At 32.5% G+C, this 15581-nt stretch overlaps 1 protein-coding gene across 5 annotated transcripts in view; it reads right to left on the bottom strand.

The window, feature by feature from the left end:
- Nucleotides 1-15581, bottom strand: part of ec (ubiquitin specific peptidase echinus) — a 107211-nt gene that overhangs the window by 20807 nt on the left and 70823 nt on the right. The window contains exons 1-2 of one of the 5 annotated variants that reach the window (XM_077433811.1): nucleotides 12092-12338; nucleotides 175-954 (exon numbers count right to left, since the gene is read on the bottom strand). The exons of 3 other annotated variants lie outside the window; for them this stretch is intronic. In XM_077433811.1, the coding sequence (XP_077289937.1) occupies nucleotides 175-882 (708 nt within the window). In that variant the 5' untranslated portion in view covers nucleotides 883-954; nucleotides 12092-12338. Of the gene's footprint in view, nucleotides 1-174; nucleotides 955-2163; nucleotides 2250-12091; nucleotides 12339-15581 lie in introns of those variants that run through there. One more of the 5 variants, XM_077433812.1, reaches the window with a different exon arrangement.

Below are 15581 nucleotides of genomic sequence, written 5' to 3'. Positions count from 1 at the left end.
TGGCATCAAAAGAACCCACCATACAATTGAACACACACTTCGTCGCTTTGAACAAGTGTCACTGTCCACGATTGTATCGTCATCGCTATATTTATACTGCATCGAAACGAAATTTAATACAAACGTCGTAACATAATACATACAAATGCATAAAACGCAGATAACAATACTCACTTCGAAGTTCCTCGCCAGCGAAGCCATCTCGATCGAATTCGACACTGAAGACGCAACGAGAGTGTGCGCTGATGTCTTTTCGTTTTTCGTTCTTGGCAAGGTGTTATTCTTCTTGACACTACCTTCGTCGCCAGCGAAACCGTAGTCTCCATTGTGAAGCATCTCCTCGCTCTTTCGATGGTCGCTTTTCGGCAACGTGTCGTTGAACTTGCTTCCCTTGCCTAGCATATTGCTCTGTAGGCCTAGAGTTTTTTGTAGTGGGACGCGTGTCGCTGTCTTCTGCAAAACTTTACCAGGGTCCAACTTTTGCACAGGAGTGCCAGCCCTGCTTCTTTGCAGGCTCGACGTAGATCCGATTTTTTGGAGGCTGGCGTTTGATCCAGTTTTTTGTAGCCCGGCCGCCTTAGCGAGGCTCGAATTTGATCCAACTTTCTGTAGGCCAACTCCGCAGTTGACTTTTGGGAGCTGGCTAGAGGATTCAATCTTATGTAGGATCCCTCCTCCATTTTCGGATCTCTGCAGTGTTCCAGCTCTTGTCAAACTTCCGTTAGACGTGCAAGTCTTCTTGGTATCGCTGATTCGCGCGCTTTTCGGAAGTGTTGAAATCGAAGAAGCTTTCACTTTTTGGTTAGTCGCAGTTGAACTTTTCACTATTGCAGAAGTCGTAGTTTCGATCGGCTCTTTGCGCTTGTATCGAAATTTAATCATTGTATTATAATTGTTCGAGTCAAAGTGTTTATTAATCGAATTGAATCATTTTCACTAGCACACTATGTATATCTGTTGAAAAAATGTATAATATGACTAATTAAATGAGGAAAACCGCTGAATTCACATAAACTACATAATACAAAAACACGTGTGGGTGTATTATGAAATCTTTACCGCCCAAAATATTTCTAAGAAGCTTTCAAGTAAATATACCCAACTACACTATAGAAGAGAAATCCGAAGGCAAACTTTACAAATCCAAAATTCAGGTAAACGTAGAACCTAAATAGAAAATAGCCTTAGGCCTCACCTGAACGACGGGTATACCTACAATATATTCTCAAGAGGATTAGTATACCTGGCGAAAAAAAAAGGATAACTACCTGTGAAATCGTACGAAATATATCCATCCACAAACGTACAGGTAAAAGGAAAACGCAGGTAATTTATTATTGTACCGATTTAAAAGCGACAAAATTTAGTGTATTTTACCAGTACCTGTTGTATTATATTTTATTTTAGAACCGAGCATTGTCCTGAACACGGCGACAAATATATCAAAAAACAAAAGGACGAAAAGTGCATTGAAATGCAAGAGATAATATAGAACTTCCTGTGCGATATGAGTCGAATGCTATTTTAAAGCACAACGCAAATAGACTTATGTACGTAGTTTATTTTGGATTTGTGAATTTATGCAGTTTCGAATTACGATTTCACTTAAATATAGAGTTTCTAAACCTACAACTATGACGAAACTATTCTACATTAAGCATCAAATCGAAATAAAATTGGAAACATTAAAACCATAGCACACTAATTATACCTAAGTATATTGTAAATAAAAATATACCAACAAATTTCCTATATTATTAATATTATTTAGGAAGATCTAAATATAAGAACATCACTGTCCATACATAAGTATATTTATGAGCTTTTAAATCTATAATATTATGTTTTAAATGCTAATATTAAAATGAGAGAAACTATCAAAAATATATAATGGTAACTATTAGATTAAATTAATATAAATTGCTAACAATAAAAATCGAATATACATATATGATAAGCACTCATAATATCATTAGTATAAAAATTCAATTTTGTAAATTAAAAAATAATAATTAAAACGAATCAATTTAAATGCAATACTAATCACTAATGCAATACTTTCGATACTAGCATTTGAATTAACACTTTTAATATTTGGCGCCAAAAATTTCAACCACAACAGACAACGAACACATATACAACATCACTAATACGACATATTACCGGTTTCCAATTCAGGTTCTATGTATGTGAAATTTTTAAGGACAACACTAGATAGTAGTTTACGGTTCGCGAGGTGAACGAGCACTGAAACTGTGGCGACCGTTAAAGCCTCAGCACGGTGACGTCACTCCCCCCTGCACAAGGTGCATCGTTGCACGCCCAACCGCACCTATGCACCCCATACAATGCACTTTCGTAAGTTCTGTATCGAGTCGTGTGCTAAAAACACGCGAATGCTACGACTGTTAGCTTTTTATGACAGCTCGTGGGTGATAGAAGAATTGTTATAACAATTTGTGAATTGGTATTTTTTTTTGATAAGATACCATTACCAACGACCGTTAAATGTAGACAATTTATATTTTTGCGCTTGTTATAACCTATTTTTTCCACGCCAAAAATGGGCACACGCTACTAAAAAAAATGCTAAAATTAAATGGACATCAATCACAATTGAAATACAATGGAAAAAACACATGCAATTTGAGGTAATTCAAATAAACATTGTCTTTCTTGAGCTTTAGTCGTAAATTTATAAATGTTATGTTTTGACAGGAAAAGCTCTCGGTTCTTTCAAGGATTACGAAAGCAGTGTAGATAATGTATTATTAAGATGATGGCGTCTGTCTGTCGAATCTTACCAGACATCTGTATCAATTTTTTGTAACCTATCTATAGAAAGCCTATTCAGAATTTGAGAACATTTTCTTTGAAATGTTGCTCAAAAAAAATTAAAGTGCATAATAGAGGCAAATATTGAAAAAAATCAACAAAAATGAAGCATTGCAAAGTACATGGCACACGCCATCAATCAAATACAGATGAGGCAACTAATCAATACAAAGTTATAATCCAAGTTAAATATATTTAATCATTAAAGGTTTTTAAAACATGATTTAATTTGTATTCTGTATTTCTGTATAGCAATTTAGAATGTATCGACATTTTTACTTTATTTTTTAATAAATTAAAATGAAATTTTCGATTTTACAAATGATAGAATCGAGGCTATAATTGGTGAAATTTATCAAAATAATCACATTTAACTCGGTTTATTTAAATTTAAAATCCAACAAAAACGATTCCGTCAATTATTGTTCGTATCTTAGAATTTTGTACGCATTAAACAGACTCGAACTCGAAGTGTGTCGTTGTAGATTCTACATACCTACCTGCAATTTTTAACACGCAGGTATTTTTTGAAAACGGATACGATATTAAATTCATAAACGCGAAGGCACTTTTCAATTCTACGAAAAATGAGTTAACCACAAGGCAAAAACACGTTTCGTGCGCCAGATTGATACTTGGGTGAATCACTCGACTCTCTCACAATGAAGTACACATTTACCTCTACCTATAGACAAGATATATCCGCTTGTTCGGCATTCTCGTTTCGATATATACGAGGAGCATATGAAGAAAATTCAGCATTCAGAGAATTTGCAACGCGGTGCGAAAATTGCTTAAAAGTACATAATAATAAGTATGTTAGCCGTGTATTGTATGTGCGTTACGAGCGTCCCTTCCGTTAATCAAAAGTAAAAGTCGGTTGGAATGAAGCTCGTTTAAAATTCATTATGAATGGAATTCCGATCGCGTTCGACCCGTAACGATGATGTTAAACGAAGGATGATTCAACCCTAAAGAATTTGAACTCCCTTCGGAGCATTTCCGATACGGTGCCGAAATGATCTTACGGAATGTGATGCATGTGACTTGAAAAGAAAAATTTGAAACTTGAGACCGAACTATTTATGAAGTGTCTGGAGTGATATTTCAAGTTGTTGATTGATTCATCGCTCGGTAATAAATTGTGCTTGTAGTAATTTCATTTGAATGTGTCTGGCATACTTTAATGTATTGTAAATATTGAAACGGATAATCTATTCGAAATTTGTTTATTGGAACAGATGTTGTGCGTGCAAAACGCTTTGAATAAATTTTCGCGTTTCATCGCAGGCATAATTTCGTACAAATTATGTCGAGAAATCGTAACTAATATTTTTTTATAAGAAAACAAATATCCGTAACAGACGACACGCGTAAAAAGAGAAATTATTTGACGCACATTTCATATCGAAATGATTAAGTGAAACAACGAACAAACATGAAAAAAATCAATACGAGAGAATTTCAAAGGCTGGAATTAATTTGATGAATGTCAAAATATTAAAATTACAATTAAAAATATTGGTTCTACATATACTACATTATCGATTCGTAAGTACAAACAATGTTTAGCTGTTATGTTTATTGATTGAAATCCGAATTCTGACGGCGAAATGAATTTCAAAACGCAACTTTTGGACTTGAAACATTTTAGTATGCAAAAATGTACGCTACAATTTAGATTATGCAATTTATTACATTGAAAAAGTTATTTCCATATTATTAAACAATACATTGATATGTATTGCTATTAATTAAACAAATATTACTACACAGTTGCAAAATTTATTCAAAACAACTTTTTGCGTATCATGTTTGCAAGCAAAAACATTTATTCTAAAATTATTTTATTTATTTATTTTATTTTATTTAATATACTTGGGGGAGGCGGCAAAGCCGATAGGCCCAAGGGGTTTGAATAAACATATTTTACAAATTATACATATATGTATGTATGTATGTATGCAATAAAAAAATGAGAAAAATTAAAATACATAAAAAAAAACAATATTAAAATAAAATAAGAGAAGAAAAAAAAAAAAAAATATATATATATATATATATATATATATATATATATATATATATATATTTGTGATTCTTCTTTCCCATAATCATATTTCTGTATTTTTATCTTTTTTGTTTATATATATATATATATATATATATATATATATATATATATAAACAAAAAAGATAAAAATACAGAAATATGATTATGGGAAAGAAGAATCACAAAAATCCTTTGGTTTTAAAAAAAGTATCAAGTTTATTCTTAAAAATATTAATATTATTAGAGGTTACTAAATCTAATTCAGAGTTCAGGTTTCAGTTTGGAAGACTATTCCAAACTGAAACCACTCTATGAAAAGAATGAATCTCTGATCAATTTATTAGATTTATCTTTTGGGAATCTAAGCGAGTGACCTCTGAGGTGAGTGTTTAAGTAATTAGGATTATGAAATTTAAAAAAATATATAAATCTTTTATTTAAATTTGAAATAAAAGCATATCTAGTTACATTTTAATCCATTCTCAATTCTAAAAGTCCATGTCAAATATGTGTACTATTTATTACGAAGTTAAAGAAATGGTCGATTTATTATTATACGTACTAGTGATTTTACCCGGCTTCGCTCGGTATTTGTAATATAAACCGCGTTAAAATGGCTAATCTAATAGTAAACATTTTATTAAATTTATTTGAATTGTTTTATTTTATGTAAATTTATTTGAATAGTTTTATTTTATTTAAATTAATTTGAATATTCATTTTTTTATTAAATTTAACGTCACGGATTCTACCACCCAAAACTTACATACATATGTACATACAAAGTCTCTTTCGAAATTATGTATATGTATATTAGATGTTGATTATATAATTATCCAGAATGATTATACCCAGGTATATAGAAAGATCTATATTCTAGTAATCAGTGAGAAAATCGAATAAATTTATCGATTTCGGTCGAGGTATGATCGCACAACTCTTCAACTGGTAAAAAATTGCTCAACCAGTGATCCACACTGTGGCTATATACGCAAAACAAATAGAGTACAGTAACACTAATGCGATCGAAAATAAATCGGTAACACATGTGCGGTTATCTCAGTTAGTTATTTTTCCATTTTTAATTTATTCAAATTGGATGCACGTTGCGCAAATGCCAAATGAGCGCATCGAAAGTGGTCGAGAGATAAAACCGAAAAAGATGGCCGGCGCGCGCTGCGCACCTCTTGCACAACGGATCGCTCTTTTCATACAAATAAACAGCTCTTTCACCAGCGGGAACACCTCTGCGAAGATCCACCGAGTGCATAATATCATCATCTCACATCTTCGACGGCGAAGACGAGCTAGGAAGATCGTGACGTGACATCTTCAAATCGTGACCGACCCGAGCGATTGATGCAACAGTCACACACTGTGTTTAAATGCGGTTGCATGATTTACAGACGAGTTTAACTAACGCGAATATTACACAAATCAGACGTAAAACATGCTTAATGAATTACACACTGAGTACTTCATTCCTAATGGCTCATTCAGACCGAACAAAATGGACGCAAACATCAAAGTATACATATATAGCAAATTAACGTTAGACGCTGACATTTTAAGCATTATAATTAAAAAAAAAACTTTTGACTTCATACATGTGTATATGAATGAAGCAGGCGTAGATTTCAGTTAAAAGATTAACTGATTCGAACTTGAGATATTATGTAAATTACGTGCGAAAAAAACCGCACAAAAATATATTTAGAATTAGCGTTATTTCGCGGGCTTTAAAAAATTAACGAAAAAACTACGTAATTAATAGGTTTGAAATGGATAACGATGCGAACGAAAAATATTAACAACGCGTTTAAATTAATTATGTAATACGAATTTAGAGTTCCTTGACCGATAGATTATATCTACAATATACCAATACAGTAATTGACGATTAGTGTAAAATTTTGCGAAAGAATTTTTATCACTCATACACCGTTTCGAGGGCGAATAAACCTTTCAAAGTTTAAAAGCCCTAACTGCACATAACATATCGATGATTTGAAGCTAATAATTTACATAGCCACTCATGCAATAGCTCACGTGGGAAATTTAACATTGCTACAGAACACTTTAAAAAGATGAAAAGTATATTTTACGATCTTGTCTTTGGCAAAGTAAACGTTCAAAAATAATATATGTACGCGTAAAATGCGAAACATGTTTCACGCCCATCCAACGAAAACTTGTTAAACTCTATTGCAGTCGAAAAATTAACCGTACCCGAAGAGGAGCGTCTTAAAAATCACATCGCACGAATAATTAGCATACAATGGGCAGCGCCGTGTGACTTTAACCCGTTGGCGCCCGGCCGCTCGAAACGGCCGATGTAAATCGCACACTGCGTTTGAATTACGACACGTGTGTGACATTCAATTATATCTCGGTAGAAGATCTGATGGTGATATGTATTCAACTGTACTTTGTTTTGAATTGAACTTGCCGGAAGACGAATAATATAACAGCCATATGTACATACATACGAACATATGTACGCACTGATTGCGACCCTAGTTGTGTGATACATATGTCATTCATAAATTAAAACAATAGGCATGTTAAAAATGAACATCCAAAATGTAAAACCCAACGTAAAATATATAAATATACATAGATTCAATGGATACGATTAACTGTTATTATTTTGAAATTTTATATTGGATTATAAATTTTCAACTCGTTTAGTTGCTTTTATGTATATATTAAGTTTATATTTATAGACAAAAAATAAAGGAGTGATACTATTATGCTTATGTGATCATTAAAATTTAAATGTATTAATCTTCTTTACTTCAAAAGATCAATGCCAAATAGCATTACATAGAGGTATATACATATGTAAGTAAGTAAGGGAAGTTTACTTACTTTAACCTTTAATTTAGTCATTAGATCAGGATCGGAACCAAAGTACATACATATAAACACTAAGCAAAAAAAAAAGTTATTACAAATAAAATACTTAAGGGTGGGCATAATATTAATTTAATAAGGGAATGATAGATGACTTATACTTCAAAACCATTATATGTATCAAAAATGTACTACATTACTATTCAAAAACATTATATAAAAAAATATCAGTTAACATATTTTAAAAATTAGAATATAAAAAATTAAACATATCCTTAATTAAATATGGTCAATAAAAAAAGCATGAGCCACAGGCGAAAAAAATTTTCGGATGTTTGAGTACGCCTGGTGTAGATATGAGCTTAATGGGTCACTGTTCGAAGAAGAGTATCTTCAAAAGTTTTCATAATAGATTGACATCTTCGTGTGTGATGATTCAAGGTTTCTCAAATTAATCATTTCTGTTTTATTTGAACAAATAATACATATCATTCACGTCATTGACTTAACCAAGTATATTATAACCTGCATTAGATTATACCTATATAATGTTACTGCATTAGATTATATAATGAAACGATCTGTTTTTTTGCTCCTTTACAACCTGTTTTTCCATTTAGTTTTAAAGTTATATTTTTAATAGTTCAAAATGAGCTTTATTAGGATGAGAATTATAGCATAAAATTCAAATGTTATACTATGAAACGTTTCGAAAATTAAAGCTGATTAATTAAGAGTCAAAAAATATGTTAAACTAGCTGCAATTCCTGAGATTGCTGGGATGGATTAAAGTTAGAACAAAAAAGGAAAAATTAAACTTTTTCAGAAAATTTGAAGTTAGAGAACCATGGGATAGTATGTGAAATTCGTTGGCTATACATTTAAAACTGTAGATTTTCATAGAAAACAAACATTCATTTTCATATAGTAGATTTGAATTTATCATACGCAAGTAAAAAGATCAGAGAGTTGAATGCCATTTGTAGTAAAATTTGCATTGGAAAATTTCTGTTTAAGCCAAGTGTGTGTAGGTACTATGCCTGAACACTATCCAACACACAAGACAACATACAACAGCATTATCTTTGTAATTAGTAAAGTACTGACGAATCAACAAGCTCATCAATTGCTCGTTAATCACGACTGCCATCTTGTCAGCGACACATGTCCAACCCACGCGTGACCATCGAATAAATCGCGACTTAAAATTCAAGAGACGACTCCTTGTCGAACATCCTTTTCGGGATAATTGACGGGTGGGTGAAAATTCACACAAAAAGCCTGAAGTATCGCCATGTATACGAGTTTACTTTCCGTTTTTCCGATTGACCTATAACCGGCTGAAATCGTCAAAAGCGGTTTCGAAAACGAGAGCGAGCCAAATCGCACGCCCGCGTCGAATATAATATCTCGGGGGAGATAGTTGTTGTGTTATTTCAGAGGTGCTAAAAATCATAGTGCACATGTAATTCATCGGATAGTAATTGCGCATGCTAGGATGGTGCAAAGGTGAGTAGCACCGCGTGAACTTTGATGTTGAAGAGGAACACACTCGTGAAGAAGGAGGTAAAAAAAACCACGTCGATAAAAGCTCTCGCACATTTGTATGCAAACCGGAGACTCGAGAACTCGTCATTTTGAAAGAACAATTGAGTAAATAATCCATGGGAGGCGATGCATCGATAAAGGTTCTCAAGTGCTGGCAAACAGTACACATACTCGTTACTTGATTCAAAATTGGAAAATTATGCGCGGAAAAAAATATTACTCGTATGTAAATCAATACAAGCATGTACTTAAATATTTGTTAATATTTAAATATAAATAACTATTCATATATTATTTGCTTGCAAAAATGCTGACTGAGGCGTGGAAATACTACTGAGCAAAATTGTCGGAAGACAAATAATTCAATGAGAATCTTTTCTGAGAAATCTTTGAATGTCAGCTTCATTTTTGCATATAAAAAAACACTCGATTCTCAAATATAATATGATAAATTTATACATTATTATTGACGTAAAGGTTAAGCAATATCTTGAACCAAAGACATTACTAATTTATCTACATATATATTGTATGTAAGTCAAAATATTATCAACAGTTGAGAATTGGACTGTATACTAAAATTTAGCTAGTATATAGTTATACATAAAGATATCACTTTTGCAGTTCATTCCAATTAAATTTAGTATTCAATATAAGCAAAATATTCTACATACAAATATAAAATCCAATTTTCCTCTCTTCTACCTGTTCCTTTACAAAGGCGGAGAGTAATTAATCGGCAACATAATTTACGTGTAATGCTTTCAACTGAGTGGTCATGAGTTCATTCCTTGGCCCTAGGATATACATATGTACATACGCATGTATGTGACTCCAGTTCGATCGTTGCCTATCAGAGTTTGCCAAATTATATGATTTCATTGAAACGATTCCACCAAATTGACAACCTTTCCCGCAAATTCCGAGTTTATAAACATCTCGAATTTGCTGATTATTATATAAATATGCTACCCATTCTGTAAAATGTATGTATTTTTTGAAATATTAGTATTGTCGAAATTGTCCATAGATGTCTCTATGATACCGTATTAATTAAAATTGTTTATCGATGTTTGTAAAAGACGCATGGGTTTAGACGCATGTTAGGAAAAGACGCATGTTAGACCTTCCTGATATATATATATATATACATATATTTTATTTATGAATCATTCCCAAGTTATGAAAGCCTCTTTAATTATTAACTTCCTTAACATAGGATAGATGAAGTCTTCTAATATGTACATACATATGTATGCGTACAAATTATTTTATTATTCAAATGAATATGTATATATATATATATATATATATATATATATATATATATATATATATATATATATATATATATATATAAATAAATCAGGTCAGTTAAAGGTTGATGATACACATACAAGATCATGTACTATTACATACATATATAAGAGTCGAAGCTTATATATGTGAATAGTTTGAGAAGCAGTGCGTATGCTAATTACAATTCAACGTGCGAGCTTTAGTCAGAATAGGTATTATTCGTCGAGACTATATAATTTGTAGAATTTTATCTCCATTTGACATTCAAGGTGAATTTTTTATGCACACACAGGTACGCCTAAAATAAATATGCAACGTAGGCTTTCATAATAATACACATTTCTAAGAATCGATAAAAGTAGGTAAAAAATTCGATAAAAATTGGCATATGTGCACATTTTCCATGCACTGTCCGTCTGCATAGCCTATATTTCCGCAGGTCGACCGATACTAAATACACAACTACAAACATTCGAGGGGAACCGGTTGGTTGGTTGGTTACTCGGACACAAAGTTGTGCTCAAACAAAAACACGAATTATCGGGGTCAATATTTATCTCGCGCAAATTTACATATAGTACGTGAGTGCGTGTCTCTCTCGAGACTGACACAAAAATTCAATTCGAAAATATACCGTGTCAACATCGAGGATGGATGTGCAGTATAAACACGCGAGGGTCTAGTCTTCGATGGTCTCAAATTCAAATTTTAAATCCCGTTACGGTTTCCCAATCGGCGTTGATTAATTGAGAATAATTATCGTGTGCATTTGACATTAAATAAAATATAAATAAAAGCTATAGTGAAACGCTTGCATGCTACTTATAAGATTTCAAGCTCCTTTCACGTACCTAGTTGTATGTATGTGTGAAAAGTTGCCATATTTTTAGCACACGCGAAAGTGTTCCAATTTATAATAACTTTTCGTATTTTAATTGATTTAAGTTATTATTTGTAATTTTTTCAAAACATCTAATATTGATTCATTCGAATCCTTTCAATATGTACTTTATAATATTCATTTAAATTTTTTAGTCAACATTTTTACTATCAATAACTAACTGTGTATACACTAACAGGTGCGTGTATTAATTGAAGTGAGAAATTTACACTTAAATGGCTTCATTTCCTTTACATGTGTATAAAAAGCTGACATTTTAATCCTATAAAACGCATTTAATGCAATAAATAAACAAACAAGAAAGAATCCAGATACCTATGTACATATACATATACATTTGAAACTAAATGAATAATTGTACAATCAATAATTTTAAGTATTGCAAAATTGGCAGGCTTGTAAAGTTTGCATTCGAATTTCATGCCTATTTTATTTTATTTTATTACATGTAATATACCATTTAGATTGCTTATAGCTTTCTAAAGACTATAAATAAATAAAAGTTTACATTTAATCAATTAAATTAGGGTAGGGTAAAGATTTCAAATCCATCAATGGCGCACAAATCCTTGGCGCCAAACTTTCGAACTATCTCTTACCGATGAACACACACAATCACACAGTCGATAGACACAAATACACAACACAATATATATATATATATATATCTTGACAGTTCGTTTCGCGATAGAATAGCGGTCGAATTGTGCACGTTGGTTTTCGATTTTAGCACAAATTGAACGACCGGTTCGAGGTTGACGTGAACACCACACCGGCACCACGCAACGACTGGCAAGCCAAGCCAACCAGCAGTCGAGCGATGGTGTCTCAGTGTCGGCGAAAGACACTCAACATAATCATTTTTTGCGATATGTAGTATGTGCAATTTTCCACGTAAGGATTATCGCATTTCCCGGACGGAAAACTGGACAACAGTACAACACACCACTTCCCGTCTAACAGTAAAAATGCACTCGCAATAAATCACTTAGAATCGTATCAAACATTAAACCGTTTCAATTGAATGTTACGTATTATCATACTGCGCAGTTTCGGTTATATTTTTGACGATTAAAGTTCAATGATATCCCTCACGTTACACAGTTTGAGAACGGTTGTGATCTGAACGGTAAACGGGCCGTATCTCGTGTGCTCGTGTCCATTCTAAGTGCGTCCACCTCGCGAATTTTCACACAAGCGCGCTTATACTGTGACGCTGTACTCCTCGTGTGTGTACTTAATTAGCACGCACTCGGTAATACGTATACGTATCGAGCTTTGTCCATTAGTCGAAAGCTCTTCTTTTTAAAAGTTGTATTTTATTTTTACGACACCCGGTGAATGTTTGTTTAGAGTGAGGACGAGTGTTGAATCGTAATTTTATTATTATTGTTTGAGTGGGTATCGAGGGGCATACTATCACGTTGCTGTTAGAGTTGTCGAATTGAATGTTAAATCATCGTGTTACATTACAAATGAAATTGCTTTTGGACTTTTCAAGTGCCGGTATTAAATTTAAGTACTCATGTATAGACATATATGGATTTTACTATTGTGAAATACATAAAATATGATTGCATTATTTATTACCTGAGTAATATACAGTCGATAATATCAATTATTGCTTATATATTTATATCTACAGTTTTTTCTTATATATCATACAAACAACGGTTTATATGCATAATTTTTATTCAAGCATTATATCGTATTAAAAGTGATAAATATGTATTGAATGTCAATTTGCTAAAAAAATGGAGGAAAATGCATATGGAAAGTCTCTTCACCTAAAATTATCCATCTATAAAGATGATAATTTAGGTTTAGGAAAATGCTTTCAAGAAAAGGAGCGGTGTTAAATTTATAATTGGGTTAAAAAAAAAAACATATTGGCAATCTGAACTGCTACCAAATTAGCTCTTCAATTTGTAAAGTTAACTGTCATTAATGCCACTTTTTTACAGCCTCTGAATGCTTTACGGCGTTAAAAGCTTCTCAGCTCGATAATAACGTTCACCGTTTATGTAGTCTCATCTTTAGACAAAGTCAACACAGAAGCTTTGCAACTAATTGATTCATTCCATATTTATTTTGCCGGATCGCTAATGGACTGCAATCTGAATAAATTGTACGTTTCGAACGAGTCTTCGGGTCGGGTCGAGTGATAAAAATGATGTCATTACTGAAAATTCGTGAAGCGTGTACTCGATCGAACGAAAAACCTGTAACATGTAAAAATGAGCGGAAACAAAGCGATGTGGTAATTGGAGTGAAATTTCCCACGTTTTTCTTTGTGTTTCGGATCAATTCTATATATAATACTAAGGGCCATATTTTTTTTCAAACTTAACAAGTCGAAGACATGGGAACGTGAATTTACAAAAGGAATATCATATCTGTATAAAAGGACGTGTGCAGGTGATACCTTCATATCTATTGAAAAGTCAAACGAAAGCGTGATGCGTCTATTCTGTATCATATTATATTATTTCGAATACGCACTACGTAACATAATATATGATGTTCGTAACATTTTTGTAGTACAGCATCAATTTAACAAGATAGGAGCAGTTGGCCTTCGTAGAAGAATGGCAACTAAATATAATTCAAATTGCTATTTCGCGGTTTTAAAATACAATGGCGCACAAATGTTACTCAAACGTGTTTCAACTGCGCATTAAATCATATACTCAAATTTATAATCGAAAATAAATATGCACTTTTACAATTAAATCCAATGATATTTAAAACACAAACCAAGAAGATGTTTGCTTTTTTGCGATTACGTAATACATACATACATAGGTATAATTTATTCAACTTTTCATTTATTTTCGATGGAATGACATAATTGTTTACACTGAAAATTATCGGCATATCAAATCATCAGGTATTTTTTATGTTTGGCAAACATTAATTCATTAAACTTCAAAAGAAAATGATGTAAAAAAATCCCGCATATGTAGGTACATACAAAATATACAATTCACCTTATGTTTATGCATACAAAACACCACATGTATAATATTTGCGTTCGTGTATATATAGGTATATATACATACATACATATGTATATGTATGTATACTGTACTTAATTTGATTAAGCAATTTATTAACTTTCAGTCGATTTATTTAGAATTAAAATCTCATTTGAATATTTGCCCGATCTTGACCGAATTTCGCGCCAAATAACAATGATTTCGATTCGGTGGAAAACAATGCATTTTTTACGCCGTGTTTATAATCGAATTCCGATTTTACATTACGATACCTGCTATCCAGAAATAAAAATTAAAAGTAAACCGCGCGCGTTACGCAAATTGCAAAACGAAACGATAAGAATACGTAAATGAATTGAGAAGCATTGCGTGTATTCTTGTTATAAAACCTCACTCAAACAATTTAATGTTTCCTCGTCTGTCGCCGGGTATTATTGAAGCTTCTTGTATTTGAACATCCGGTCCTCCTTATTATTATAAAAGGCGCCACCTGCCCTACTAAAGACCCTACCGACAAAATTGGCATGAAAAGAAAACCACAAATAATGTCAATCGGTTACGTCAAGGCTAAAAAAACAGGAGAAAACTTATGTAGGTGGTTGGATGCCACTTGTTGCAAAATCAACCTGTAAAATTTGCCTAAATGTCATGAAACTCATTTGGACTTCAGATTAGAGCGAAAGTCCATATAAAGATTGCGACGAAATTGCTTTATAAATATCGTGATTTTTTTATTTGAAATAAATATTTAGAATTATTCGATTATTGAGTTTTGTGTTCCGTTCAACAAAGGATCTTAGTCATCACTGTCAAACGAACTATCAACAGTCAACACTATCTGGACCATTCTCCGTTCTTAACCGAGATCACGACTCACGATTTTCGTCCAAACAAAAGTGTTCATCTACCCTGCAAAGCCTCAATCGCAAACAAATCGACCGCTTCTCATGCATCCAGACGTTATTTAATGATTCATCGTCTACGAAGAATCATATAATCTCAATGGCAATCACACTACGAGTACAACATAATACCAAAATTCCTATTGTAGTATATCTAACATTCGATAATCGCAATAAAAATAGAAAAT

This window comes from Arctopsyche grandis, chromosome 6 (assembly GCF_051622035.1).
Source record: "Arctopsyche grandis isolate Sample6627 chromosome 6, ASM5162203v2, whole genome shotgun sequence".
NCBI classification, from domain to species: Eukaryota; Metazoa; Arthropoda; class Insecta; order Trichoptera; family Hydropsychidae; genus Arctopsyche; species Arctopsyche grandis.
The sequence above is the reverse complement of the archived record's forward strand: the minus strand, read 5'-3'. Positions and strand labels throughout refer to the sequence as shown.